Source organism: Motacilla alba, chromosome 4 (genome assembly GCF_015832195.1).
Source record: "Motacilla alba alba isolate MOTALB_02 chromosome 4, Motacilla_alba_V1.0_pri, whole genome shotgun sequence".
Taxonomy (NCBI): Eukaryota; Metazoa; Chordata; class Aves; order Passeriformes; family Motacillidae; genus Motacilla; species Motacilla alba.
In genome coordinates, this window is record NC_052019.1 from 51,285,638 (window position 1) to 51,311,137 (window position 25,500).

A 25,500-nucleotide genomic window follows, 5' to 3' on the forward strand; every position below is an offset into this window, starting at 1 on the left:
TGTCCCTCAGGGCTGCAATCATTCACTTGGTTGGCTCAGCAGAACTATTTATCTCCAGGTATTCACTGCTGGTCAATAGAAACATCTTTGTAGGTGATTCTTTGAAATCAGATAAACGTGTTTTCTTCTACTATTCACTTTTTGTTTGTAGCTGGTATCTCGAAAAGGTCATATAACTGCAGATACCATGCAAACAACTCGTCTTTATAAACAGCTGGCTTGTATCTTCAGTAGAGCTACTGCAGCAGAAACCCTTGACAGTCTTTAACACTATGACTTCCCTGGAATTTGTTGTAAAGAAAGGCAAGTGTCATGTAGGGTTCACCATTATAGAGGGTACATCTGGCATATCTGTAAAACTACATGGCTCTAGAGAGGTGCGTCTGTGAGTGTGACAGGGACACAGTCCCTGACTCAGGGGAAGATAAATATAATTTATGTCCAATCAGATCACAGTAGGGTAATGAGAAGTAAACCCAGATCTTAAAATGTCTTCCTTGTTAGGGAATATAATGTTGCCTCTATTTAGGTGAATGATCCCCTGAATGCCTCCTAAGCTTAACAGAAAATTGCAACAGGTCAGGAATATTATTTAAGTGAATAAAACACACTGAATGTAAAAAGTCAGGAGATAAACTTTGGATGCTGAAAGTTAAATTGTCATGGCTGATGTTATTGCAGCACAGCTTGCTAATGACTAGGTCATTAGTTTAAAATGTTAATGAAACTTAAAGACTGAGAAAGCCATCATGAATGAAACATGGCTTACCTTCTCTTATCCTAAAACTTTTGTTTTAGGCAATATCTGTCTAGTACCAGAGAAAATTAACCTCTGTGCAAATGAAGATGGCAAAAAGTGATTCTATAAAAATAAAGGCCATGCTCCAAGGAAATGTCTACATTATACTAGAACAGATGAAGGTGGGATGCAGTATTTCTAAAAATGATGTCCCATACATATCAGTGCTAAGGAGCTCTAAACTTATTCTCCAAAATGCTCTTCGTAAGTGCTCTCTGAAATCTGAGCCTGACATTGATAAACATGGTAAACCTCGGTGTTTTCCATAGATGCTCTTCACTGAGCTGACTCACAGCAGCCTGAGGAGCTCATCCCATCTCCATGGGCTAAAACCCTTCAGTAGCAGTGCAGCAAATCCATGAGTACATTGCCTTGCTACAGGCTGGAAATCCCACAGCACTCAGCAATTGCACAGGAGGAAACGCAAGTTTAGAAAACAATTTTATTAGACAAATTATTTAGACAAATTATACACAGAAAGCTCTGCCACTTGTAACTGAGGCCTCCAAAAAGTGTTTTGTGTATCTGTATAATAGGCAACACATCAAAATAGGCCTATTTTAAATATCGTACATGGTTAACAGGTTTTTTAATAGCTAAAATCACTGCAACATCTGGTATGTCCCTACGTAGCTTGTTGGAAATAAATTTTCTCTTTTTTTTTTCTTTTCTCTTTTTTCTTTTCTTTTACTCAGAAGTGTGGATGAATTCATGAATGTTACAAGGGGGAAGCAAGTTGTGCATGCTTTTAGACACTTGCTACCCTGGAAACAAAATGGCCTTTTGCACGATAAGAATTCGTTCTGCCTTACACAGTAGACAATATTTGAAGATTTAGTACAAAAAACAGTGACAGTACAAGATGCTCCCCCAGAACAGAATTAGCATCAAAATAGAATAGATCTGAAGAATATACCTTTTAATTTATCCTAAAGCAAATCACATAGGCTGATTCCTATTAATCTTAGCCAAAGAATGAGTTAGATTAAAATAAGTGTATGGTTGCATTAAAAAGAAAACCAAACCAAAAAACTCACAGGATAAACTGCTTGCTTTCTACTTAACCACATTTTTAGTTTAAGGATTACAAATTGAAAGCTCTTCCTACGTTTCTAACAGGTAACTGTTACTTGAAAAAGCTGGTGCCAAAGTGGGCGCCGGTTTTGCTCTCACTGCTGTTCTTTTTCTTGCTTTATACAGTTGGCACTAATATAAAAAATACATAGCTCCTCTAAATCTAACTTAACATAGAAAGGGTTAAACTGGGTGCCTGTTCATATTTTTCCCCTTAGAACTATACGTGATTATAATTAAGGCCACATCTGTGTATCTTGAGGGCTTTTTTTTTCCTCCACTCACGCCGTCATTGTATTGATTAACTGTGCTGAATTGGAAAAGGATTTATTGACCTTTGATCCATGTTTAACTGCTCTAGAGCTATATCAGTTGCTTATGAACATGGTATACCTAAGAGAGAGTTCCATTGTTTAATTAATTAAAAGGAAAATTATCAAGATTAGCCTTATAGAATGCTCAAAAGCCAATGCAAAACCTAACCAAAGGAGTTACATCTAGGTACAAATGTTAAATTGCCCTGGATGCTCTAATAGAAAAGTATAAAATATGCTCTGTTGGCAAACGATGCAAGTCAGAATAATGTTAAAGCAACCTGTCTTTTCTAAATGAAAAGACACCCTGCACTGTACATCTCTCTTGTATACAACACATTTTTGCTAAAGCTTTATTAAATGAATTGCAATAGCAACGGCTGCCATTTTATAGCTATATATACATGTGTGTGTGTGTATATATATATACACATACATGTGTGTATATATGTGTATATATATAATGTATGAGATACTAATTTATTTAACACAACAGAGGCTTCTGCCATATGATACAGTTTACTGTACATAAGAAAAATTTTAACACTGTACAATCACATAAAGGTCATATGCACTGTTGCAGTGCAAAAGTAGATTTAACTGTAGTCTTTACTGGCATAGTAATGGCTTTTTGTAATCCTACAAAATTGCATTCTTATATTATGGGGCCTGAATGATCTTTAAACTTCATTTGTTTGCCTTTCTTTTTTTCTTTTTTTTTTCTGTTTTTTTTTTGTCTTTTTGCTTTTTTTTTTTTAATTTTCCATTTTTCAAACTGCAGGGTTTGCCTTTGGTCCACAGTTAAAAGGACACACAGCAGTGGAGCGCTGACTGGATGCAGCAGAGTACATGAAAAATATTTCAGTTATTGCAATTATAGTAAAAAAAGGCGGTGGGGGAGGAGGAGCGAATGCCCTTCTGTAAAGTAATCCTCAGGGTTTTCCTATGCATGAATCGCTGCTTGTATCCTATATTTAAAGTATATGAAAAGCCTGAAGTAACCAAAAGCTAACATGGTGATAAACCGAAGAATAAGTGATTCAAGTAGTACAGAGAATAAGGGGAGGCAGACGAGACCAGACTGTGAAAGCAGAGAAGAGGAGGAGGAAGAGTTGCAACTAATAATTCTGATTCTTAAATAGAAGAAAGAAAAAAACACCAAAACAACCCCTGAAGAGAAAACAACCCTCAAAGAAATTAAAAAAAAACAAACAAACAAACCCAACAACCCAAACCACAACCCTCAAAACCAAAAAATAAGGAAAAGAAGAAAGGTTACATCCATGTTAGTCCCACAATATTACAGCCGCTCCTTGCAAAGGGAGTCCTAAATAAGCAACAGTGAAGAAACTTGTTCTGATGCTCAGATGGAGGTGCCTCGGTCTGGGTCGCTACCGATATTCAGGCCCAGGGTGGGAGTTGGTTGGTAAGGGATGGATGACATTGTTTTGATGGGGCTTCTGAAAAAGCCCCCGTTGGGTGCCCTGTGCCTGAAAGGGCCAGTTCGGTGCTCGGGCACGCTGCCGAAGGAGAATCCCGAGGCGGCTTTAGCAGACAGCGTGCGGCTCAGAGTCTGGATCTGCTCTGGTATGAAGGTGGTTGTGGTGATGTGAGTGTTCCTGAAGTCACTGATTTGCTCCAGTGCCTGACGTGTGGGTAAAGTGTCAATGTCCAGCGGGGTCAAGTCAATCGATGAGGTGGAGAACTGTTTATGGGGACTGTCGTCGTCTGTGCAGAGGCTGTTCACACGCCTGTGGAGGTGCTCCAGGTCGATCTCCTTGTCGTCCTGGGGAATGAAAAAAACAAGAGGCACCACTCACCATCGCCATTTGTGCTGAGCTGAAGTTTCACAGGGTGATCAGCACTGCTCGGGGAGTGCAAGGCACAACTGACTAGAGCTGGCTCTTGGCTGACGGTGTCCTGAATGTCACCAGCGAATTCCCCCACCGCCTGAAGCCAGGTGGGAAAAGCCAAACTGAGGCAGACCCTTACACCACAGCTACCTTCAAACCCTGGATCCAAACAACAAAACTCAAAGTGCCACTGGTAGCTTTTCAGGAAAAGGCAAGCTTGGAGCTAGGTGGGTTAGACTAGCAACAGCTGAATAAAAGTAAACTGCATGATCTCAAATGCCTGGAATGATGCCAGTTCTTCAACTCCGCAATGAAAACTAAATTTGGATGTCAACATAGGAGGCTCTGAGGGATCAGGTTGCCATCTTTGTCATCCTCTCAGTGCTTAAGGAAGGGCTAGAAACTTCTCAGGTTCCTTTTTGCCTTTATAATGTAAATTGTGGTATAGAAAAGCTGAACATACAGAGAAAAAACCCCAAGCACTGGTGACTCATTGACATCGAACAGAAAGGAGTACACCAGGCAATTTTAAATTACAATGCCAACAGAGGGATTAATTATCTCCTCACCTACAAAGAAGCAATTCCATCTATTCTGATGGAATTATACTTTTGTGGGTGAGAAGAGAAGGCAGCCTGATGTATTTATTATAATATATCATCACTTCTCTTACCTCTGTCCCTTCTCCTTCTTAAATCTCTCTTCCCAGAGAATGCAATTAAACAGGTTTGTTTGTTATAATTGAGAATTTAAATGCATAGCAGTTAAAAAAGAGGAGAAAGCCCTAGGTGACCCAATAAATCACCTGTGTTGTACATACATATTTCTGCTGAACTGCAAAGCTTAATTCAAAGTAGCATTAAGTACACACGGACAGAGATATTCCCTCAGTCTAAGTAGTGCAGCTCATTCAGAACAAAAATCAATTTCAACTAACTTTAAAATTTACCTTAATCTCTGTGAAATTTACTGGCTCTTCCAGGCCACTAGAAATATCTCACACTCTAGGACCTCACAGAGGATAATTAGGCAGCCGATAGATGTGCACTGATGACTTCCAGCCTTGATTACTGAAATTCATTGACTGGCTTGATCCAGAGCTCCCTGAATCAATGGCAAGTCTCCTAGTATACCGAATGGGCTTGAGATCCCTCCTTTCTCTAGGAATGAAGTCAAGCACTCAGTCCACACCTAGAACAAACTGCAGGAGTTCATCTACTTAGCAGAATGGATCACTGAACATTTGCGCTGGCACCACGCCGAAGACAGAGCCCGACTGGAAGGAGACTGAGAGGCCAGCTCCCCTCCAGGACTGCACCCTCCAAGGGCAGGGACAGGGAGACAAACCAGGGAAAAAGGGGAAGGGAACAGGGCATCAGGGATCTCCCAGGGACTGGATGATCACTGACCGCAAGGGCTTTGGTTTGAGCTCATCACGGGAAGGAAAAAATGCAGTGCTCATTTCTCGGACTTAGCTTTCTGTCTATCGTTTATTCACAGGTGGACATAGACATGGATGCACATAACAACCACACAGGTGACATCAAATCCAAACGCATTCACCAAACGCTATCTCCTCAAAAAATTTGGAGCTGCATATGGATGCAGGAGAACTGGGGCCGCATCAGAAACTAAAGAAATATACAGAGGCTCAATTAGTGTGTGCAAGTCATGACTATGTCTCTGAGGGACAGTCCTAAACATTTTCTTTTTTTTTTTTTCTGGTTTGTTTTTTGTATGTTTGTTTTTAATTTTGAAAAAAAACAAACATACAAATACTTTGTAATTTAAAGTGCCAATCAGGAAAAGATTGGAATTTCATAGTTTATGAGCCTCTAAGAGTAACTCAAAATAGTCCTCTTTCTTTTACAGAGATGCATTTGGGGCTAGGGTCAGACCAGTGAAAAGATATAAGCGGTGATAATCTCCCATGCTTAGCCCACAACCCAATCTCCACCCAATCGATACACCAAAATGAGACCCACTCACAGTAAGATTGTGCATATCTCCATAATATGATCTTTCCTCTTCTCTCTTGTGTGATCAGTAGTGAAATATTCAGCAGTTTTCACATTTAAATTATCATCAGGCTTCAGAGTCAACATCCCATTGAGATTACTGGGGCGGTTCATACTTCTCTCAGAGCTACTGTTTAAGGCTGTCTGCAGACTCAGGCAGACATCAGTGAATGGGTTACTTCTGGCACGCGACCGAAATGTTATCTTCGCAACCATTAGACAATTTTTTTTCAGTATAAATGCTTGCATTCTGGAGCACAAGATGGCAGCCACCAGGAAAAAGGGTTGGCTTGCTGACCACAAACTGGCCCAATCTGACCCCCGATTCTGGACTAGTGGCCTGGAAGAGCCAATGGATTTCATGGAAGCTAAAATGAATTTTAAGAAAGTTAGTTAAGATGTATTTCTTTGCTGAATGACTCTCACATCCAGGATAATGGGGACATTCAGCACATACGTCCATGTAAAACTCAGTTTTGAGCCAAGCTTTTCAATTTAATGTTGAGATGAGTGTTTAAATGCTAAGCTAATGACCATAAAATAAAGATCAAGGAGGCCAAATTATACCATTTGTGGAAAGTACAGGTTTGAATTTCTCAGTATTTGAAAATTGAAATAGAAAATTTTATTCTTGTGTAAAATATCTGTGTTGGTGTTTTTTTCTTTTCCTTTGTTATTGATTTTCATGTTTTGCACCAGATAAATATAAAGTGTTGAGTTCTGAATCTTTGGGTAAACAACAATCAAGTAAATTTTAGTGTTTTAAAATAATTTACAAGGTGAAACTACATGGTTTCCATTCCTGAGAAACCCAATTTAAAGACTAGAGATTCCTTTTTTTTTTTCCTTTTAATAATGGTCCGGTCCAGATCTTGAACAAAAAATAAAAGAAAAGAAAAAGAAAAAAAGAAAAAAAAGAAAAAAGAAAAAAAAAAAGCTTGGGAATTAAAACAGGCAAGAAAAGATTAAATGTATTTTAACATCAGTGCCAATGTTGTCTAATTAGGTGGTGTAATTAATCCTGCCTGATTAGACAGCATTAGATTAGCAGGAATAAACACAATGGAGAAACTGCAGAGAAGGCAAGACCACTGCACAGAAATTAACATCAATACCCCACAAGCTACACAGATGTGCCTAAGCTACACAGACAGAAAGGCTGTTTTTGATAGTGCTACATTAATGCTCTTATTAAGGTTTAGGTTTGGGTGTTGCTTCCAAGGATATTTTAATAAATCATTTTGTCCCTAATTTCTTTTTAGCATTTTTGTAGAGGTAAAAACTTAATTATGAATATAAGTAATTTGGTTCAAAGTTGCACAAGGCTCAGATGGCTGGTAGAAGGACAGGTAGATTACCACAGGCAGGAAAGCATTACACATGCAGGTGTAGAAGAAAAATCATTTCAGGTGTAAAATAACATATTTCTCTGTGGCATCTGTACAAGATTTTTCTGAAACAGGCCTGTACCAGGTTTCAAAAATATGTCTGGCCTGAACCTGAAAAATCTAATGTAGTCTTGCTTCCCTGGACTTCAGATGAAATAAAAAGAACTGAAGTTCATGGAAGTCTCAGGAGCTTAATGTTTCTGAAAATGGGGACAAGCTTATTCAAGAAGCTAACAGCTGATTTAAGGGGCGAATTTTGCAAATGTATTTTAAAAGACTTAGCCACTGAGCTTAGGGGATGTATTTTTCAAGAAGAAGCCAAGACACCTAGTGAGAATTAGCTGTCACCAATGGGAACAATGAACTGAATATTGATGTATTAATAATGTACTATTCTACAAGTAACAATTGTGTTTTACTCAGAATAGTTGCATATTTATACATCATCAATATACATTTATTTTTATTCAAGCTTTTCTAGAAAGAATAGCTGGAAAGATTTTGAGGAACATCATTTACGTTAAAAAAATCAGGAAGCTAATGAAGTATCTCTGAATTTGATTCCCCACCCTCTCTAGTGATATAAAGTCAAGGCAGCAATCTTTAGGGTGCATGAAAATTCCCCAGGAGAAATGGAGGGTCTAATACCTCTTTTGATGGAACCCGGGAGCCTTTCCTTTTATTCCACCACGTTTCCAACATTGCAATGAAACAGGATAGGACAATCCCTGCAGCGAGGATGCAGAAAACACCTGCAAAACTTTTTATGTCCAGGGCACCTCCTTTCTGTTTGGTATCCACAGATGAGTAAAGATCACACTGACCGTTCTTCGGCCACCACTTATGCTTCAGTACGTCCATGTCGCCATTCTGCTGCAGCTCCAAAATCCTTGGGGAGAAAGCACAGAGTCAGGGGTTACTGAGGGTGTAAAGCAGTGGGGCAGTGGGGTTACTGAGGGTGTAAATCTGACTGCCTGCAACCTCCCCACGTGTCTTGGAAAGCCAAGCAGCAGATGAACCTGCACAGACTGATTTAGCCAGAAAAGAAAGCTTGGGTATGGGCTTGCCTGTTAGGCTGAGCATATGGATATCTATATATCCATCTGGTTCCACTCCAGAGACAGCATAGCACACACAAATCTCTCTTTCCTTCTTTTAACAAACTCAGTGAAAATGCTTTACTTCATATACTATGTTTTCTCAATCGGCTTTTACTAGTCTAAGGCAACTGACTTTCATAGTCCATTAGATATCTGACAATATTTTGCATCCTAATCATTGGAGGAGAGACATTTCAATTAAAAAATCAGAAGGCATATACATTTCAGATTTACCACGTTACACACAACGTTGTTGCAAACTGATCTTTATTGGGGTACCTACATTTGCTGCTTTGGAGAGAGAGCAAAGCCATCTTATTGCAGTCAGTGATGACCTAAAGCACTCTTGCTTGGTGTCAGAATGCAACCTGATGATAAGTGGTTCCACAGGAAGGTTCCTTGCTGTGGAATTCACTTGTCCTTGGACCTACATACCCAGCCTGCCGCCAAATATTTCCTGGGCAGCTTGCAAGGGCAACATATTTAACTAGACTTCCTGTGGAATGAAATGTTTGAGAAATGAGAATTATTTTTGGAAGAGTATTTTTATATTTACTCCATTTATTTCTGAGGAGAGAGTTGTTTGGTTTTTTTTTTTTTTAAAGCATCCAGAAATGACTAGAGTAACAGCTGGATGCCTCTGGTTATCCAAGATTAAAAATTCAATGATTACACCTAAAAAGAATAAAACAATGGAAAATTTTTCCTTCATGTAATGAATTTGTTTTTCATTTTAATGTTGGAAGGCAAACAATTACTACTGCAATCATTTGACACAGCATGCAAAAAAGTCCAAGTGCACACAAACCAGCGGAGGTCTGGGATGTTGCTACCAGAGGGACTGTATGCACTGTGGGAGGAAGGAAAGCTGTCCCACTGTCTCAGGGCTACCACAACAGCTCAGTGCAGTGGTCTATATCAGCCTCAAAAGGGAGCTTGAATGTACGTGGGGCTCACAGGGCAGCTGCTCTGTGCAGAGGTAACTCAGTCTCTGATGCTGCTTCAAGTGGTAGTTGTGTCCATGAGGCCACTTAATTTGCTATGGCACATCCAAATGGCCACATATTTGTGCTGTGGTCTTGCTAGGAATGGGAGGCTTGACACAGCCACCAGTGGCTGAAATCTGGTCTGGAGGGAGCTCCCACGTCCCACCTAGTACTATGTCTGGTGGCTGGGATCATGACCCATTCAGAGGGGAACAACTTGTTCACCCCTGTGCTGTCCCAGAGGTAACAGTGCCCTAAAAGAACAGACAACAGGTGATACACATGTCCTTAGAGAGGCCAGAATCACATTGTTCATGTAGCTTTGAGTTTGTAAGAAGTGGGACAAATTCTGTGCAGTACCTGCTGACAGTACATTGCTCAAGGTCCCACCCTGGAGAAAGGTAATCAAGGTCAGAGTTGCCTGGACTACATTTTGACTTCTCCCAAACCCAGAGACAACTTAGGGAAGCCTAATCCTGAAGCTTTCTGATGGAGCAGGGATATCTCAAGGATGAGAGGATAATCTGGTTTGTTGCAAGAGACTGAATAGATGTTATGAGCTGTCCATGCTCAGATGAGCTTCGGAGGGATGACATGCAGGCAGGACTGCTGCCATTGCTGCCTGCAGCTGCCTGTTGGGAGTGTGTAGAGACTCAGTGACAGGAGGAGATGCAACTGGGATAAACTTGAAGATAAGAAATTCCAAACAGATAAGAGGAGAATTGGAGAGGTCAAACAATGGAACAGAGAATTTATGGCATCACCACCCCTGGTGAAATTCAAAGACCCAGAGGGAAAGACCCAGAGCAAATTGACCTGCTCTAAACAAAGGGCTGAACTGGAGACCAGATTACTCCTCTGCAACTGCAAACAGGGTCCATACCATACCCTGGATCATGGCATACAGTCCTTATGGGAAGAACTCACCATAATTCTGGTTCTCACTGCCCTGGAATCCTGTACTAGGATTTAGGCAAGTATTTTGGCCCAAATATTCCATTCTGAGAGGTTAGCAGGAGCAGACAGCCAGCATAAACAGAACCCTTTTGTGTAAGTTCTTGTGGAGTAATAGGAAATTGATTTTCAATGCCTAATCCAAACATACGTAGTTTTATATTTAGGAATTTCTGCACTATCATCTTCCCAAGGCAGTAACAGAACAACATCCATGGGGTTTATTTCTTCCAGCAGTGGCTCTAATCCCTGAGCAGGGCGATTTTCTCTCTTTTATTCAGTCAGGAATAGAAAGAACCATCCAAATGATTGCTCTATTCTCATTAATTAAATGATTCTTCACTTGTCAGTATAATTCCTGATTACACAAGACATCTTTTTAACAAAAGGCATTTGCATAAAGACACTGAGCTTTGGCTTGTTCCTTAACAGAGATTTATCCCTAATTGTACCCCTGGTAATTATTGGCAATTTTCTTTATGGATGTAACATATCAGTTCAATTCTTTAAAGGAAAACATAGAACATGGAAGTAGAAATTGGGGATTGTATTGGTATTATTACATGGGAGAGCTCAAGAAGTGGAAAGCTTATAATGAAGCCATGTAAAACTGAAGCTGCAAACAGATGTTGAGGGATACAATATATATTGAGAGAAATGAAAAGAGCACTAATATCTAACTATGTTAATGGCATGCAGAGAAAGAGGGAGATACTGCTTCTGTTAGGTTTCAGAAACACTCCATTTCAGAATTCACTTGTTTATGGAATCAAAAGAATAGTTAACATATTAAGGAGATTTAACACTTCTAACCTTTCCTAGTTATGAAAGTTCCTATCTTTGTTGCTCATTTTCAGAAAGGAAAATTGCGCTTTTATGGAAATTCCGGGGAAGACAAAGGAGGAAGGGAGGTTCCTTGCAAGCAGGCACGCCGGCACACGGGCGCTGCTTTCCCTGCGTGCTGCAAGGAGGCTCCCACACGATGGCACTCTTCCCATAAAAATACGTGGATTTGCCTCTTCCCATAAAAATACGTGGAACCAGAATTATGGTGGGTTCCTCGATACGCTAATCAGATGTACCTGTTGGGTGGCACACACTACAATCACTTTGTTATTTGATTTTCAAATTTAATAAATGACTAAAGTAATAACGCATTAACTAAATGCTCTGAATGACAATGATCTTCCATTGCTATAATTCCAGCAAGTGCCTCTCCTTCCTAGTCCCAGATTTTTACAGCTGAACTTTTCCCTCAATGGCCTGGCTCTTTTGAACTTGCTTATTAGTATAGAGCAGTACTGCAAGACACAAGCCAGTGGAAATTAATAAGCAGGGTGTATGAGTTCCTGGTGTTTTGAAATACCATAGTCTTAAAAAGCTTACAAAAGAAGCCTATATATTGAAATAATCCGATTTGTTCAAAAAACATGACCTTTAAAACTTGCTTATGGATAGAGTGCAGGTCTTAAATATATTTTTCTTTAGCAAGCAAAGTGTTAGAGTTACATTTTTCAAGGCAATGACGTAAATTTATTGAGCTGCATAAAAGAAAGGGTCTGTGTGCACTTTAACTGATTTGGCTCTGAATTCACAGTGCCAAGTGATATCTTGTGGATATAAAGACAGAAAACTGAGCTGCCTGTGGTTTCCAAATCGAACAGGGATGTGAACAAATCCTAATGAATCAATGGGAATAGGGCTGGATTCCACTTGGTAACGACACACTTTGCTGCTGGCAGTGAAATGGAAATACTCCTCCAAAATATCCACAGATAAAAGCTCCCAACTTAATGTGATAGCAAGGTGTCACAAATGCTCTGAAATTGAGACCTCCGTGACAGCACCTTTTTTGATCTAATTTAATTCTTACCTATCAATAGTGATCATGAGATATAAGAGGCCATTTACAATGATATTGGAAATGCCAATGCATGTTCTGGGATGTCAAAGGTGACTGAATATCTGCTTCCTGCACCAGGAACATGCTGTCCAGAGGGATAACTTCCCCATTGGCACTGATAAGGAAGAGGATGTGCTAAGGATGAGGTGCTTGGCTCCAGTCAGCAGATCAGACTGCTACAGAGAGCAGATCTGCAGAGCTACTGTAATGACTGCCCACTGTTGAAGGGGGGGGGGGGGGGGTGTGAAATGTAAATAATAAAAATAAAAATGCTTTAGCTGAGTACCTTGGTAGGCTGTGCCTTGGGAGCCTGAGGCAAGGTCCCAGCCCTTGTGCTGGCTCCCGGGGGGCTCACATGGGTCACCTTTGGGAGCACTTGGTGCTTGCAGATGGGATCAGGCAGAGACAAGACCTCTGGTAACTTCTGCAGTGGCTAGGCAAAAATCATTCCTCTGGCAAAACCTTCTCACTGGGGCTTTTCTATCAAAAATCTGATACAAAGTCTGCGGAATTTGGTTCTCCTCTTCAAGCAAGATATAAAAGCTGGTTTGTAAGCATCCTTCAAATATCAAAGTAGACAGATAGGGACCCACAAAGAGTGTTTGTGGGCTTTTTATTTTAGTGAAGCAACTGCCTAAATCTTTCACTGCAATAACTGGAGTGATGCCAGCTCCTGTTGCATCTCCCTGAGCAAGCTTTAGGTTTTGGCAAAGCAGGCTCCTCTCTTGGCAGCAGAGCAGCTCTCACTGGTGCCACCTGGAAGGCTGGCTCGGGGCTGTGGTGCCAGAGAGGGATGGCTGCTGCCTAGCCTGGCTTGCTTCCTCACGGGGAAGTGGGAAATAAGAATGGAGAGAGGCAAGTAGGAAACTCTTGGAGTCCTTTTCATCTCCTCTCCCATCTCAGTGGTACCTCACTGTCTCACTGAGACCTGGTGAGTTTTCATATTTTGCCCTCATCCTTGAGGCCTGGTGGGAGACACACATTGATGCTCAAAGCCTTGACTTTGATGCCATAAATCATATTTATATGATTTACAACATCATATTTCAGCCATAAAAAGGATGTGTGGGAAGATGTAGGGCAGAAGTCATTGCCCTGAGGTGAAAGAAAGAGGGGAGAACTGCCAGTGTCTGCTCCTGAGTGGATGAAGCGATGTTGGGAGAGCTTGCAAAATGAGCAAAACACCTGGAAGAAGAGATCATTATATATACATATATAGATATACCAGCCCTTCCCTTGACTAGAGATCTTGATATCTGTGAGAATTTTGGTTCTGAAGAGACTGTTTTCTGTTTTTCTCTGTGGATATTTTTTCTAAGCCAGCTTTTTAATGAGCTGCCAATCATGGGCTCCATGAGAGGAAATTTTGCGTGCCAGCCAAATGCTGCCAGATTAGACGAAGCAGCGCTCCCTTTGCACCCATTCCCACCACTTAACCCAGCAAAAGAGTGCCCGTGGGTCCAGCTGCAAAGCCTGTTTTGTGGAAGGGACTCCAAGCAGATTTCAGCCTAGCTAACTGGAGACCCACGAGGGCAGGCAGGTGGCCGCCTTCTGATGTGCCCTTCAGCAGTGCTCGGCACACACTGCTGTCAGCAGGAAGGCAGAGCACACAAACAAGGATAAGCATCTTGCCTTCTAGAGATGACAGAAGAAGCAGTAGTAAACCAGAGCTGCTGTTCAGCATTAAGGATTTGCATATCAAACAATATTAAAAGAGAGAAAGCAGCTGACCTTCTGTTTTGTTCAGCAACAAACCATTACCCTCCAAAGATGTAGCATTCATCACTTGGATGCCATAAATGAGTATCAGTTTGTTCAATTTAGAGAACTTCTTTTTACTTAAATCTGTTGAACTTACATGGATACTCTCTTTCAAATGCAGAAGGGTAACCTTAAATGAAATGGCACCTGCAGTAAAATGAGATATTAACTCTATTTATTATATGACTGGTGGAATTTGATAAGGATGGCTCTACAATAGTTTTGTTCAAGCTGAACAGCTTTGCTGAGTACATACTAACAATTCAGAAACCTACATAAAGATAAAAATCAAGTTATTAAAGATCTTCTGCTTACTTTTTGAACAGAAAAATAGAAGGGAGCTTTAATGGCCTTTCACTGTGAAGAACTTCCTGCTCAGGAGAAAGCGGCGATAAAAGTATTAGTACTTATTTATAAAGCCCAAATGACAAGAGAACATCTACAGACAGTTGCATAAATATGATGAGTTCATTAAGCTCAGTGCTGTTATGGTAAACACCAAATTAATTCATTATGGCGAGTCACGGTACACCGCCAGCCTTATTAAAACAAAGAAATGTACTTTCAAGGTACATTGGTTCCTGTGCACTACCCACATTCCAGCCCTCTTTTGGAAAATTACTTGAAAAATGACAGTTACTAAGCTTTATAAAAAATTCAGTACTTCATGACCACATGAACACCCTGGACTTAATTTTCCTGTTGCTTTCATTGCCATAAGCCAAAAGCAAGAGCAGGGACACCTTGTGGAGTCTGCAGAAAAAGTGAGCAGGCTTTGGTGTGCTTCCCTCCACTGGGACAGCTCTGCCCTCCCCATCCTGGGAAATGAGTCTTTCTAACTGCCTATGCTTCCAACGTTGCCTCCAAGATCCACAGATCAGCTGTGGTGCACGGAACTACCATAGGACAGGGAGACAGTTCTCCTTCCTAAATTTACACTTTTTTCACACTGTCCCCTACAACCCTGGAGGTGATATTGTGGCTTTATGAGCAGAATTTATGATTACATGCATACCACTCGAGGACTTGAGTTGCAGGTCCCAAGCAGTATGTAGGTGAATCAGGAGCTCCTCTCATATCAGAAATTAAGCAATAATTTCACACAAAATCAGGAAACTCCAATGTCCAAAGTCAGCAGAGTTTCATCATTAACTTTCAGACAGCAGAGCCCAACACAGAGCACACCTGGGAGCCCCAACCCTTCTGGAGGCTGTGACGAAAGTGGCATTTTTCTGAATCAGTACAGGATACCTCAATTAACCAAAAATATAAAGCTTGGAACATGCCCTTTCAGCCACCGCATACTTCTTAGATATCTGTCTTCTCCCTCAACTCTCACCTCACTGAACATTTCCTCCAGTGTCACTTGTCAGCTGACCCCTGCCTGAGAAGCCCTGTGGATAACAAGCCATGTGAATAACTGTTCTCCTGCTTAGCAGTAGAAAGAAAACAATTGAAACAAACACTTTAGTTTGACTTTGTTATTGGTTTTTTTTTTTTTCCCCAAGACTGAGATGCCAATAGTTTTAGGCTCAATTACTATTTCCAAGTGCATTTTCAGACTTTTTGGACACAAAGCAATAACAGAAGCACCAGAAGCTTGCATTAAGAAAACATCAAAATGAAATGTCTTTTCTTTTAAGGAATTATTTTTTAAATCATAACGAATTTTAGATTCTATTTTTTAGATCATAAAGAATAGCTTTAACTAATCTGTTTAGACCCTTTGCTGATGAGCTGTGAGAAGGATAAATAAAGTAGTTCACTGAACCTGACCTAGCACTGGATGAACACAAGCCTTGTCTCCAGCTAAGAGGCAATTACATTAAAAATCAAATTATTAACATCTTAAGATCTTAAGAATTGTGGTGACTAGTGAACCTAATCTTTTTATGTATCGTACATGTTTAGGCTACCTTTAGAAGTCAAGTACTTATTCCAGCTGTGACAATATGGTATTTGCTAGTTTCAAAACTGGACTCCAATGACTTAACAAGAGGCAGAATGAAAGCAAGTGGAAGAGACTCAAGAGAGCAGGAAAGAAATACAGGGAGTCCCATGAAGACCCAGAGCATATCTGCAGTCAGAAAGGCAACACCTTGGGTGGTCTTTGAAAATGTCAGCAGCATCCTTGAGCACACTGTGATATTTGGGTTATTGGGTGCAGGAAAAGATCTTTAATTTCAGTGTAAGAACCTGGACATGATCATGTTTGCTTGGGGTCATGCTTCGGGCAGTGCAAAGCCTCATTCTTATCCCAACTACCTGCATCTATATTTTGAGAAACACAAGACACATCAGCTACACTAAGTCCCTTGAAGTGACAGTCTAGAACAACTCTTTTTAAAAGTAAGAGATCTAGGTGGCCCTTGCATATTTGACATTTATCTGCTATTTACCTAAGCAAATATGACAAAAATATTTGCCTGATGATTGTCTCATGTTTTAAACTGCTTGTACAGTGCTTTTTAAAAAGCCCTTAAATATTAAGAACAAAATCATCAGAATTTCCTTTTTCATAGTGTTTAAATGAATGATTTACTTATCTTGACTTAAATATAAAAATTTGGATTTTAGAGACCCCTGAATCAATAGCTTATAGCTATCTCCAAGGTGAACAGAGCTGTTGATAGAATAGGAGAGGCTAGACAGATAAATACAGAGTCTGAAGATCAAATCACAGTAATACTCTTTGTGTCTGAAATCTGACATTTAAAAATACCTCAAATGCTTTTATCTTCTTGGTACTTGGTTACAGCAGTGAAAGCTTCCCAGATTCATTCTCATACAGGGTTTTAAAAACACTGAGGTTTGAAACCACTACTTGTGCACAGGAACACTGCAATAACCAACCTCATACATTTGGAGATATACTGAGGAGCATCTCCAGACAATCCTTTGGACAATGAAAGTAATAATGCTTAAGATTATTGTATAGGATATATTATTATTCCAAAACTTAATTAATTGCTTTGAGTTGTTCTCCCAAGCAAAAGCATTTCATAGAGGAACCATTTCTAGAGATAGCTCAAAATACATTCCCTCTTTAAAGCCTTTTCTTAGATCATACCAATGAACACTCTTCAAATACACACAGCAGTGTACAGGCTGTCCAGGGAAGCCTAAGGAAAAGCCACAATTCTACCGAGAAATTTTAAGAGTCCCCGCTGAATTTACCAGAGGCACTGAAGAGAGGATTGGACTATACTTAAAAAAATGGTATTTCTTATTCTAATATTATTATTATTATATTCTAAAGCACCTTGAGGTTTGAGGGATTCTACTTGTGCTGTTAAACCTGAGCATGTATCAAACCACACTTTTGACATAAGCCTGGCCCAGGTTACAAACAAATCTGCCTGAGATGGACACCCTGGAAATATTGCTTAGGGCACCTTGGCTGGTTTGGGGCTTGCTCTGCCTACTTTTCCTTCTAACCTGCATCAGGTAAGACTTCCTCAAAGACATGAGATTATAAATGTCTCTACCTCCATGAGCATTCAGATCTTTTTTGGATCCCCCAAAGGAGGGTTTCAACCTCTCCTAAAAGAAGATTATGAAAGATAAATAGTACAACTTTGCTAGCAAGAAGCTGCCTGAGTGCAGTGCTCTGCTCACTCTGTGCACAGCATGAACCCATGGGCTGTGCTGCTGCTGCTGCCTTTTTTGCAACCCTGCTGCTCTTATGGATGGGGACATAAGATAGGAAGTTGCTCTTCTTCATGAGACTGATGATTACTTTCAGGAAGGCATCAGCATGCCATCCTGCCACCTCTGTGTCCATATGTTTTCTGCCAATGGGAGAACTTCCTAGTGATCCAAATCCTTTCCTGCGCTCTCCCAGGGCTACCAGCAATGTGGAGAGGTGAAAAAGCCTGGCACAGAAACTCTGCTAGCTGCTGGTGTTTAGGAAAGTTAAGAACTCATGGTGTATTGCCCACCTTCCACTGTTGTGTGTGTCCAGAGGGGCTGCAGGCTACTTTGCATGATTGGAATCAGGCTTTCAGCAGCTTGGTATTTGCTTGAAGGATCACACTACCTGAGATTTCCATGTTTTGCAGAAGTGTCTTGCTAAGAACCAAGTGCCATTCAATCTAGATAACAATCTGCAGGAGCACTAAGTGTTTATTCTGTTAATAAAGGCATCTGCCTGTTAACGTTGCCATTTTTCAGGAGCTTGGCTGTATTCTTGTCTCACAAAATTTGCCTAATCAGGTCCCCTGGTCCCCTCTGCATTTCAATTAGCAAGGGCTGTACCTGTTCATGTGTGTAATGTCAATGTTGTTGTTTTTTTTTTTTTTTTTGCCTCTGGATTTTAGTGCTTTGGAACAGTGCAGAACAATCAAGACCTACCATTACTTTTGCTGCTAGAGGAAGCAGAGCAGAAAGGAACTAACTAGCAGGAAGATCTGAAGTTTTGCATTTTGCCTCATACCTTTTTTCCCCTGAAATGTAGGTCCATATTATTCACACATTGATTATGGACCTGAAGGTTATATTCTATTCAGCTCAGGAGAATAGGAGAGAGGAAACTTAAGATTGCATAGCAATGACAGCACACATCACTTGTATCCTGAAAGTATTCTACAGCTTGACCAACCAAATCTTCAATTACAGCAGATGCCTTGGAGCAAAAATCTTTCATAGTCAGCCAGACCAGATAATGGGCTCGCTTGCCCTCCATTATTGTACCTACAGCCATGTCTTTTACGGAATTATTAATCCCACTTGCAGTTTTGCAATTTCCACCATGTGAACCTCAGAGAAGGAATCTTGGGAGCAAATAAATGAACCTTTCCCTCCTTCTCCTTTTACTCCCTCTCCAGCAGACACAGCTCATGAAGCAGCTTCCCATGCAGCTTCCCACAGGGGCAACTAAGCTGGGCTTGCTCATTGTCCTGTGACACCATGCCACAGCTGACTGGCATGGCTCACTGCTACTGAGAGAAGGCATTGCCAGGATTTCCTGTGTAATGTTACAAAACACATCCCATCATTTTCCTGTGCATTGTGCCAGATAAACTGTGGTCGAAAGAAATAATCTCAGAAATAAAATGCAAGGCATTCCCCACTGTTATTCTATCATTTTCCCTGTGCAGAATGCCAATGGCTTTGTAGGAAATTTAACACTTTTATAGCAAAGGTCAAAACCAAGAGATTGGCACTGAGATTCAATTTGGATAAGCCCATGAGCCTGCTCAGTTGATCTGTGCATCTTTTTTTCAAGATCAAGGGTAGGAAGTCAAATTCTACAGCTCTTTTTTGGTAGCACAGAGAAGTGAGCTCCTTTCCACAGGCAGAGGCAGATCTGAGAGCTCCTGGGTGGGAGGTCCTTTTGCTGCCACCCTGCATGTTGTGCAACTCAGAGCACGGGGCAAGTTTGGTGACAAATTCATCAGAGAGTCTCCCTAGTAAGGGCAGTCAGACATAGAAGAGGCGCAGTCAGATGTGGGGTTTGGAGGAGAAGCAAAAGAAGAGGACCTATATAAAAAAAGGCCACCCAGTTTTAGAGGAAGAATCAAGACTATACTGACTTCTCTTGAAAAAGTTGTCTGGCAGGAGAGATGGAAGCATGAATGCCAGGCTATTTGGAACCTTAATTTCCAAATTCCAGAAAGTAAAAGTTTATTTGTGGGAGGGCAAAGGAGGATACGAACAGCCAGTTCATTTTTACCCAGCCAGTTCACCTTTCTCTACCTCTGTGTCAGACTGAAAATCAGGATTCCACTGGATGTCCCTGTCGCCGTGGTGCAAATTCACAGCTGCAGAAGATGGCACACAGTAAATCACTGTCCTCTCACTGAGAGCTGCCATAAATAATGCCACAGGAGTTCCCCCCCTGCAAACAGCAGCTGCCTGCAACTGCTGGGAGCAAAGCTGTAACGCAGCCCCCAGGTAGGGAACAGAGAGAAGGTAAACCAGAACAGTCTGGAAAATAAGATCCTGTGATTTATCATCATATTGACTTGTAAGCCTCTCAAAATATTTGTCTCTTTTCTTCCACAGGAGAATTTCTATATGAATTTGTTAGAACTTTTGACAAATTTCAGGAATGCCCTATGTTAATGCTCTAAAAGTATCTAGTCTTAAAAGTATTTTCATTAACAGCAAGTATTACCACTCTGCTGGTGCAGAGCAGAAAGCTGAGTCAGAGGCCATGAAGGAAGAATGGAAAGATCAAACCTCAGGTAAGTGGTGAAAGCAGTGGCTGAACCCAGTTCCTGGTCTCTCTATTCCTTTTTGCAGTTGATATATTTGTCTGATTTCCTAAGAGAAGTGTGCAGCAAAGAGAAGGCAAGGGAAAAGAGCAGTTTGGCAGACTACATGACAGGTGGAAAAGGCTGAAGACGTGGAAGTGTATTAGCCATGACTTCCCCAGCAAGCAGCTGGCTGACTCTATTGCTCAGTCTCTGCCTCACTGACAGCTTTGAAGGCTTGTGCTGCAGCACAGCCTCTCTCTTGCTGGCCACAGGCATTTCCCAAACACAAGCACAACCTTGGAGCAGCAGTAAGACCAAGCTCTGGGCAGGACTGGCCCAGAGGGGAACTCCAAAGCCATGATCCGTAGGGGACTGGAAGGGACATGGCCCTCATGGCAGCTGGGCAGTACCACAGCCCCTCTCCAGCTCCGAAGAGATCAGAGCAGCACCAGTGGCCAGGAACAAAAGGGGGTTGTGGAAGACAGAACTGAGGTCCTTCTCTACATTGCCAGCAAAGCTGCAGCATTTCCCAACCCTTTACAGCCCCACTTGGCACCTTGAGCTCTGCACCACTCACACCTTGGATCACACAGCTGTCCTGAACTGCAATTTCTCCCCCTAATTTGGGTCAGACAACCTCCAGGGGACACCTCTCTCCCTGGGAGTGCTTGACTGAAGACAGACATCAAGGATATATATGGCACAGCCTTTAGATGGGGCTAAATAGATAAAATCCTGAGGTAATGTCAGATTCATTCCTCTCCTGGCAAAAAAAAAGCAGGAGCAGGGGCTTTTTCCAGTTCTGTAAATACCTTTTTTTTTTTTTTTTTTGATAAAGATGTATTCAAACTCTGACAAATGGTTAAAAGAAAAAAAAAACAACCTAACAACAAAGACACTAGGAACATTCAGATATAAAGATATGGCTGTGATTGATTGTGGGGATTGTGACTGTAGAAGGAGCTTTACATGGAGATTTTTCTGTGGGTGTTTAAAATAGGGCCAATTCCAGTGAGGTTTGTTTTTTTTTTTTAAATACTAATTTCTAATTCTGATTTAATGATAAACTAAGAAGATTAGTATTTTTCCCCCTTTCCAATCTTCTCTTTTTGGTTGGGTTTCAGATCAAACTGGATATTCGGACCAAATTTTTCAGAGAGCAAGATGCACATACAGGATGTAGGCAGACTGGGCTCCTATCCTTCTTGCCCGGTTCAAAGTAAGGACTGGAAGTGAGATCTCCTTTAAAACTGAGGTTATCAGGTAGAGAAGTCATGCCAGAGACAGAGATAAGAGTCTCTAGCCCCTGCAAGTAAATCTTTACTTTAGGAAGGTACTGCAGGGGGCAGGAAAATCAGATATAGGAATCTGCCTGCATTAAGAAAAGCTGTAAACCTTTGGAAAAAATCAGATACTGAAGCTTAGGCTTTTTCTTATTTCCCCCCCTTTGAAACAGAATGTTTGTTTTCCAGCCAGCTCTTTGAAGGACTGGAATTAAATCCCCAGCCCAGCACTTCTCTGTTGGAGAGGGGCACCTTCAGCTGTAGCTGGACCAGAGCCTGCACCAGCCACTCATCACCCTCTCTGGCAAAGGTGGATGCAAAAAGTCGAAGCTCACTCACACTGCCTGCTCAAGAAAAGCTTTTTGTACCAGTTAGAAGATTCTGGAGGGCCAGCAGCAGCACTGCCTGCTTTGCAGAAGTCAGAGCAAACCCTCTGACCCTCACCTTCTCTCCACTCCCATGCCTCCAGACGAGCAGAGACATCCCAACCAGCCACGTGTGGAGCACGAGGCCATGCTTGTGGAGACCTCACCCTTGCTCACAAGGAGCCTCTAACCAGGGCCTGGGACTTCTGATGGTGTGCTACAGGTGAGTGGCACCACAGGAAGCTGAGGCAGCTGCAGAATAGGGCAGCAGAGTTTTCCCCCTTGCTGGAAACCCAAGGCAGCCACTCCTGTAACAGGCATGGGAGGCTGGTTTTGTTTTATTGCCACTGCTGGCAGAGAGGGAAGCCGGGCCAGGCAGCTCAGCACAGAAAGTTTTGCAGGCAAAAAGATAACTTATACTGGCTGATTTTCTTCCTATACTTGTTTTACTTTAGGGCAGTAATGCTGAGAAAACTGTTGGTTCTTTTCACATCTACCAGAGAAGTCAGGTTTTATGTCTTGTCCATGACAGATAAGCTGCTTAAGACTGTGCACATATTTGCAAATTGAATTAATATTTAACATTGCAAACTTGATTTTTCCAAGCTTAGTTTTAGTGCAAGCATTCAATCTAACCAGGTTTTAAGTGAAACCCTTTAGAGTGAAGAATGAAGTTCAAAATTACTGCTTTATTTTTAAATCTCTTTCTTCAATAGAAAAAAGAAAAGAATAAATGCCATGTGAAGACTCACGAGCTGAGTGGGTTCAGTAGAAATAGAAATTCACATTTAATTTTAAAATAATTTTTAGGACACTTTTAAGATTTCTCTTTGGTCAATTTCCCTCAGAGGACATGAACCTATTTTATATTTGCCTCTGTTACCTGTCTTCCCAGTCCTGTGCATACTCCTGTGGCTAGGAAGAGATTTCACTGGAAAAGTGACCACATTACAGTGGCTTCTGGGATACCTAAGCTTTGTTTACCTGCTTAGATTTTTAAGCCAAGATGAGGGCTCTGCTTTCAAGACAGAGATTAAGGTCATGCAGTTGCTTGAGGTCTGATGTTCAGAAAACACATGGAGAAAACTCTCCTAGGACAAGCTGATCTTTTGCACTGGCAACATTTTCACCTCTCCCAATGAAGCCTTTTCCCTAAGGTAAGTGCTGAGGAAGGCAAATGAAAACTTCAGGTTTGCATTTTTTTCAGCTGTTCTCTTCATTGCTTTCAGTGTGCATTGCTGTGGGGTAGAACCCCAGAGTGTAACTCTGACATGCTTGAAAACCAGAGAGAAAAATGAAAGATGCATTTCCTTTTCTCTAAATATATCCCTTTTGAAATGCTAATCTCTCATTTTGGGGGCTCTTATTCACAACTTTGGGTGAAGACCATCACTGTTTCTTTTCAGCCTGCAAACATGGGGATGTAAAACACTTCTGTTCACCTCATAATACCAGCTGACTTTTGCTTTATAGATGACAAGTTTAAGAGGAGGCAAAATGGATCACACACAAAGGAAAGAAAGATTAGGAGATAAAGGGTTGTGAGCTGAGGCCAAGATGAGCAATCACACACTAAGAAAAGAGAGGCAGAGATGGCACATGAGTGGAGATGGGAAATACCTGTCAGGAAGCAGTGATGTGATCAGGCTGGTAGAAATAATAGGGTGGCTGAGCTGAGACAGGATGTTTAACCCAGAAAATGGGAAGGCAAGTCTCTCCAAGCTGAGGGAGATGGCCCTGGGTTGGTGGGTGCACTCAGACATGGTGCTGGCAGAGTCACCAGCAAATCTTTCCCTAACTAGGGACGTGGCCCCACGGACATTTAGTGCCTAATTCTCTGTCAAGATTTTGACCTTCTGTGTCTTGCTGGAGCTGCTCTCCTCAACTAAAAGTTTAGTGGTGGGGATGGGGCTGTCAAGCTGATTGACCTCATTTGACTGGAGAGGTAGCAGTGGCAATGTGGGTAAGTGGCTGAGGGAAGTAAATGGACTAATTTTAGTCTCCCTGCCTTCTATGGCAGTTAATCCCAGATGAGGGCTTTCTGACAGCCTGATAAAAAAAATCAGAGTTACCTGGTAAGTGGCACTGGAGAGACAGGTGCTCACATGCTCTGTAGAGACACGTAAAAATGGCACGAAAATTGCTAGGCACTGGGCCTTAAAATGTAATTAGTTTAATTGCTTTTCATATTGACACACAGTATGTAACAACAGTACATTATGTCCCAAGGTGAGAATTTCAGGTAATGTTTTCCAAATCAGCTAAATAAATGAGCATCTCAGGATTTTGCAAAAATACGCCATAGGTTTGGGCAATTTTACCTTCTTGACACATTATAAGGTGCACCCAATTCACCCCACACCACTATAGAACAAGTGCTGCCTGTCCCTGAATCCCTGACTCTTTTGTACATTCATTTTTTTGCAGCAATATCCCAGTGGAGTGGCAGCAGGTTTGAGCACCACAAAAGGAGTGCAAAATTCGACCACAAGGAGCACGTGTTACATCATTTCCTCATGTGGAGGTGTTGTTTAAAGAGAAGTGAACATTTCCTGCATGAGAGCTTTTTGCTCTGGTACAAGATCTCAGCACTGAGAGCACCAGGCACAGGCACAGAGCCCTGTCAGAACAGAGCAGCAGGCAAACCCCATGATCTTTATGGAGCATGCAATGACACACGTGGCAGCTAAGTTGTAATTACTGACACCAGCACTTCTTAACCTGCACAGCGCTGCTCCCCTGAAATGCTATGAGGTGTGAAGCCCTCACCTCAGGAGCCATCAAATATGATAAGGCACAAAAAGCTGTTAATTAGGCTGCCGTGGTTTAGAGGAAGAATTTAACACACGTGAAGATTTTGAGAGGCTCTGAGAGAGGTCCCTGTCTCGTGGTGCTCATACAACATGAGCTCCAGGACATTAGTGATCCTGACAGAAAATACAGAATGACTCCCCAGCTCCCTCCTGCTTCCAAGGGACAGGTGGGAAGAGCAGCCATGTGAAGCTGTACTGAAGCATCAGATTTTCCTCCAACACACAGGACTCGCTGTGCAGAGATAAAACGTAGTGCAGCCATAGCTACCTTGCCTGGCTGATGCCTTTATGGTTTGCAGCTGATAAAAGCCTGGTTCAGAAAAGGTCTCCAGCACAGACACTTCGTTAAGAATGGAGACTGTTGCCTTTAAGAAATTGAGCCATTCTTATACACTAGATTATTATCTGTTCCCACTGGGCCAAGTTAAGCAAAAAACACTCCTCAGCTGACTTATTTCAGCAGCCAACTGTTGCCCAGTTTTTTCTTATTAGCAACTTTTAAAAGATTCACAAGTTAAAAAGCCCATAACTAGCTAGAAAACTAAGATAAAAGACATACATTGAAAAAATAATTACCTTAATTATACTGCAGCTTTGTCCTCCAAAGGGAAGGTAGTTTTTCCACAAGACAGCATTGCTCTAATGGAGGATGCACTTTAAATAGGACTATGGTTTGCACACTGCAGTGA

The 25,500-nt window shown here is 41.5% G+C and overlaps 1 protein-coding gene across 4 annotated transcripts in view; it reads right to left on the reverse strand.

Annotated features, from left to right (window-relative positions):
• Positions 1-1,233: 1,233 nt before the first annotated feature.
• GRID2 (glutamate ionotropic receptor delta type subunit 2) overlaps positions 1,234-25,500 on the reverse strand; it is a 678,754-nt gene continuing 654,487 nt past the window's right edge. The window contains exons 15-17 of one of the 4 annotated variants that reach the window (XR_005256716.1): positions 8,095-8,335; positions 6,030-6,929; positions 3,901-3,973 (exon numbers count right to left, since the gene is read on the reverse strand). Coding sequence is in view for 3 of the 4 variants with exons in the window: in XM_038134923.1 (XP_037990851.1) it covers positions 3,551-3,973; positions 8,095-8,335 (664 nt within the window). In the remaining variant the exon portion in view is untranslated. Of the gene's footprint in view, positions 3,974-5,819; positions 6,930-8,094; positions 8,336-25,500 lie in introns of those variants that run through there. The other 3 variants (XM_038134923.1, XM_038134925.1, XM_038134924.1) reach the window with 3 other exon arrangements.